Raw genomic sequence first — 5,000 nt, 5'->3', positions numbered from 1 at the left:
ACTATGATTCCCAAGATATTAATGAACTCTTAAATTACCTTCAATGTAAGGTAACAGACTCACTCAAAATAAAATGCCTATGTTGCTTCTCAATCCTGCTTGAAGCTTTTTCACGAGTTTTCCTAGGTACATACGGCCAAAACCATTCTGCAGGGCCCAGTTGTTCAAAAGCCCATTAACTTCATCCAGGATTAGCATAAGCTTTTGTTTCATGTTTGCAACTTTTTGATGAATTTTTCTTTTGCTTATTTTTCTTTTTCTAGATAAGATTGACCTCTCCTAATGTAAACTTTTGCTGAGTAGCACTGTTGAACAACATTTGGGAGTAGAGAAGTAAACTCCTCGGTTAATTTTTAACCTGGGATTAGCATTGATCGGCTTTTGAACAACCGGGCCCAGTTAATTTCTACCAACACTAACGGTTTGCTAAGTTGTTTGAGGAAATATCACTACATAACTAAGCAGGAAGTGGCGGGTTGGAACCTGGATCATCTAACCAACAATAAAGGCCTTGAAATAACCATGTGGAAACAAAATTACTAAGGTGGGCTTTTTATCAATAATACAATTATTATTGATAAAAAGGGCTGCTTTGTAATTTCATAAGCAAATGGTTAGGCTTTCAAGTCTTCTCACATTAAGACTGTAAAACATAGGCCTTCTCACAATCCTAGTTCATAAAGTCTGTGGGACATTAAAGAACCCACTCAGCGTTGGCCAAAGAGTACAGCACGGAGTTGCTGCAACCCGGTTACCAGTATCTTTCATCTCCCCACCCCAGAGGGGGCAAGAGAAGATGAAAGACCTTGGGGACCAGGTTGGGATAATGGACATTATTATTCATTCAAAATATTTTCCCCTTTCTGATTGGTTAAAGCCACACACATAATTCACCATAACCAGCTCCTGTTCACCAAATTTGGAAAGAAACTTCGTCACATTGAATCAATGACGTCAAAAGTGCAGTCCGCTGCAAATTATTGAACTGTTGACCAAAAAAAGCTGGGGACGAGATTGTGTTATTTTTGTTGAGCAGAAAAATGGCTGCGAGTAGGTTTAGAAGTTTGAGCCAAGAAAATATTTTGAATGAATAATAAAGCAATTATTGAATTTGGCTTTCGTAGAATATGAAGAATTCTGCAGATCTCGAGGCCGAGGTGGATAACACCCTCCTCGACCTGCAGAATTCTTCATATCCTAGCCTACTCAGCCTCATTCAATAATTGCTAAATAAGTAACAAAAGACACTACCTATAATGTAAATACACATCAGACGGTGTGTCTCTTATGTTGTTTGTTCATGTACATGTAACAAGTAAGCTTGTGTTGTTATATATAACTGTAAACTAGCCCTGAGGATCTTCACACCTGTTCATCCTTTCTTGTTGTGGCAGACAGGTAAGTCCATATCAGCACAGGAACAAACTGAAGAACAAACAGCTGGCCTGCTTTTCCACCATGACAAAACAAATCAAACAGCTTACTGTACACTGGGTTGCTCAGCTGTGCACGAAATTTATATTTACAAATTAGTAAAAAATAAGAACAAGTTTCAACTAGGTAGTCTAACAATACATGTAAAAACAAATACATACATGTAGAAATTATGTTACCTGCAGCAAGAAATAAGTACTGTAACTGTTGTAAGCATGTACATTTATCATGATGCAAATATGCAATCATAGTGCAATGCAAATACATTAAGCAATCACAAAATTATTTTGACCCTGAATTTTAAAGTGCAATGAGCCGACCACTCTAAAAGAAGCATTGCCGGTTAAATTAATTCTCTTCTTCCAAAATTGAGTTACCGGTACCTTCTAATTAACCTAAGATGGATCAAAAAGAGGTGCCATGCATGTAAATAAAAAAAGAACACTTTCAAGAAAACAATTTGTGTATGTACATATCTGGTATGTTTCTGTGCCATCCAACTAGAAAAACACAACCAAACAATAGGGGGTTTTACACTTCACATGTTTCTCACTTACCTGATCTGCATAGTGCTCTGGTAGGTTCTTAATTATTCCATTCACCAGGTTTTTATCATTTTTCAACTTCTGTATGTTTGATGGCGATTCAGATTTACGATACGACTGAAAAATGCATGCAAACAAATATACATGGGTGATAAAAATAATTTACTATTGTTATACCTGAATGATTGTAGGTACGTATCCCACTACTAGTCCTACGTTTCTGCTAACGCCTTTGTTAACACATTGCACGAGGTGCATGTCTTGTGAATTTCTTGGCATGCAACAACTTGTGGACTACATATTACTAAGTAAACTTCTGGTGAGAATTGTAATGATGGAGTCTTGATAAAGGTTGTGTTGTTGCAAATGACACGTGAGTCAATCCAGTGACCTAGACCCAAACCTTTTCAATTCACTACAAACTGCTTGTGTCTGGCCTCCACTCCGTGATGTTTGTAAAGTACTGCAATGCCATGGGTATGCAGACAGTGAGGTGGTAATGATAATGATGATGATGATGATGACGATAATATAATTTCCGGCATGACTATTCTGGGGATGGGGGGTAGGGGCAGGGGGTGAGGGGTAGGGGATGAAGGGTACCAGAGCTGAAACAACCCAAACCTTTACAAAAATGGTAACCTTAGGCCCAGTCATTATCTACACATACTTATAGTGTTTAGGCCTAAGGCTAGCATTTTTGTAAAGGTTTGGGTTGTTTCAACTATAGAACCCTTCACCCCCTACCCCCTACCCCCTACCTCTACCCTTTACCTCCCACCCCTACCCCCTACCTCCCACCCCCTACCCCCTACCTCCCACCCCCTACCCCCTACCTCTCACCCTGGCTCTTAAGTAGAGTCTCCAGATGTGGCCCTGAATTCTTTAGTTTAGCCTAATCATATCATTTTAGTAACTATAATTCTCTGTATAAATACACAGGTGATTATAAAAAATTGCGCGCTCTCACTGGCTCGCCATCTCGGATTATCAGCCGATAATCACCTCGACGGACAAAATGGCTGCCAGTAGTCGTTTTGCCACTGTAAGTGAAGATGATTTCGCGTTGAAATGTTCTTTTTTTTTCTTTTTTGAAATAATCACCTGTGTATTTATACTAACACAATTATTCGCCTCAGGCTCTGTGTTATCGGTGAATATTCACCTCGACTTCTTCTCGGTGAATATTAACCGATAATCACTTCGCCTTCGGCGAATAATTGTTAAATATTTGGCTTTTCCCTCACCTCTAAAACTTCTTTGACCGTTTCAAGATCCATAAAAACAACAGCTGCTCGATTCTTAAAAACAGCAGCCTTACACCAGATTTAACCTGGGATGTTTCCTTTATGTTCGCAGTTAAGAACCCATTGAACGCATAGCTAAACGAGAGTCTACAAAGTATGTTGTCTTCAATGAGAATAACGACAAAAATCAACGACAACTGTTGATAACATTTTTGGTGAAGTGAATGCGTCGGTCTGGGTTCGGGTTGATATTATTCCTTTCCCAGTCTTTTGCATTCGCCCCGCAAGGATTCAAAATGGCGCTGGCTGGACTCGTAGTTAAAACTAAATTTTTGATATTTCCCTTTGCAGTTTTCAATAGAAGGTTTGAATTTGCTCGGAATATCTCTAAGATGGCGGCAAGTTGTAAATCTGGAAGAAATAAACGCAGGGAAGTGAAGGTTGGTTGAAAACAGGTGCAGTAAAATTATGCATAAAACTGAATGCTTAGGATTCTTTCTGTATTGGTAAAACAAGGAGCTGTGAATTGTGACCTGTGTTTTGTACCACGTGCTAAGGGTTCATATTTTGTCGGCACCTTGTCAGCCTTCTTTTTTGAAGAAAGAGTATCCATCCTTCATCCCTCGTTCTGTATTGTATACGTCATCGACAATAAATACTTGCAATGTTTGCTGCCTGCACATTCAAAACTAGATTAGTTCTGTCTGCCTGATACATGTTAAATAAATGTAGATAGGACAACGACATTACTTTTGGAGGGTATAGAGTTATTTGTGGCCCGAGTAGTATCATTTAGGTGAGTTTCACAGAGGGCAGTTTGTCATTTGGCTATACGTATTGATAATACGCATAATAAATAATATAAGAACTACAACTTCTCACAGGGTAAAGTTGCTGATACTGAAACGTCCAAAAATAAGTTTTACCCTGTTCCTTGTTTTTCTTTACTGTTATTGGTAATACAACTGAAATCACACAAAAGGACTTTTTGTCTGTCAAAGGAGATCAAAGCTGACAGGTTGAATTTTTCTCTCCGCAGCCAAGTGCTAGAAAACTAATGATAGCCGATCAGGTCAGGGATGTGTTTGAGTCCAATGATATGGTTCTTGTTTTCCAATTTGGTGACATGGATACCAAAGAATGGGAAGAATTGCGATTCACCCTCAAGAAGGATGACATAACTGTTAAGATGTTCCCAAACCGAGTAACAACCAAGGCTCTAGAAGACACAAAATACCGTGAAGTAACTCCGTTGTTTTTAGCTCCGACCTTCGTTACATTTTCCAAGGAAGCCAAAGTAAAGCCCTTGCTGTCAGCAATTAAAAAACAACCGAAAGTGGAATTGCTAGGAGGAAAAATTGACGATCAGTTGTTATCAAGAAATTCTGTTGTGGATTATTCCACGCTTCCATTGTTAATAGAGCTCCAAGGACAGTTACTTCAAATCTTATCAGAACCTTCTAGAAGACTAACTACTCTTCTTGGACAAAGCCAATCAAACTTGTCTGCAAGTTTGTCACAATACGTTAGCCAAGGAGAAGACAAGAGCTGATGTTAAACATGATCTGCTGTGTTTTACAGCAGGGTTTAATAAACTTATTTGAAAATTTGCTGTAATGAGTTCTTGTTTGGAAAAAAGAAAAGAGACTTGTATTTCCTTCTGGGACTGGTCACATCATAAGCTCTTAACTTTTGTCTCTTCAATACCAGAACATATACATGTAGATGCCCTAATCTTGTGCAGGCAAACAAATGAACAGTCGTTATTTATTTG

General features: G+C 38.7%; 2 protein-coding genes across 2 annotated transcripts in view; one reads left to right on the top strand and one right to left on the bottom strand.

Annotated features, from left to right (window-relative positions):
* LOC138049260 (hyccin-like) overlaps nucleotides 1–3,445 on the bottom strand; it is an 18,716-nt gene extending 15,271 nt beyond the window's left edge. The window contains exons 1-3 of the mRNA XM_068895456.1: nucleotides 3,227–3,445; nucleotides 1,992–2,096; nucleotides 1,369–1,503 (exon numbers count right to left, since the gene is read on the bottom strand). Of these exons, the coding sequence (XP_068751557.1) occupies nucleotides 1,369–1,503; nucleotides 1,992–2,096; nucleotides 3,227–3,259 (273 nt within the window). The 5' untranslated portion in view covers nucleotides 3,260–3,445. The remainder of the gene's footprint in view (nucleotides 1–1,368; nucleotides 1,504–1,991; nucleotides 2,097–3,226) is intronic.
* A 49-nt stretch (nucleotides 3,446–3,494) lies between these two features.
* Nucleotides 3,495–4,836, top strand: LOC138049263 (large ribosomal subunit protein uL10m-like). Its single transcript, XM_068895461.1, has 2 exons — nucleotides 3,495–3,666; nucleotides 4,266–4,836. Exons 1-2 carry the CDS (start codon nucleotides 3,523–3,525, stop codon nucleotides 4,776–4,778), a joined length of 657 nt encoding a protein of 218 aa, XP_068751562.1. The 5' UTR covers nucleotides 3,495–3,522; the 3' UTR covers nucleotides 4,779–4,836.
* Nucleotides 4,837–5,000: the final 164 nt, after the last annotated feature.

Source organism: Montipora capricornis, chromosome 5 (assembly GCF_036669925.1).
Source record: "Montipora capricornis isolate CH-2021 chromosome 5, ASM3666992v2, whole genome shotgun sequence".
NCBI lineage: Eukaryota > Metazoa > Cnidaria > Anthozoa > Scleractinia > Acroporidae > Montipora > Montipora capricornis.
This window is presented reverse-complemented; position numbering and strand designations above follow the sequence as displayed.

What these genes read in the sequence shown, in the direction of transcription:
- LOC138049263 (XM_068895461.1), top strand. Translation starts at nt 3,523, where the DNA reads ATGGCGCTGGCTGGACTCGTAGTTAAAACTAAATTTTTGATATTTCCC. An exon ending in ATAAACGCAGGGAAGTGAAG is followed by an intron (nt 3,667 to 4,265) that starts GTTGGTTGAAAA and finishes TTCTCTCCGCAG; the next exon opens with CCAAGTGCTAGAAAACTAAT.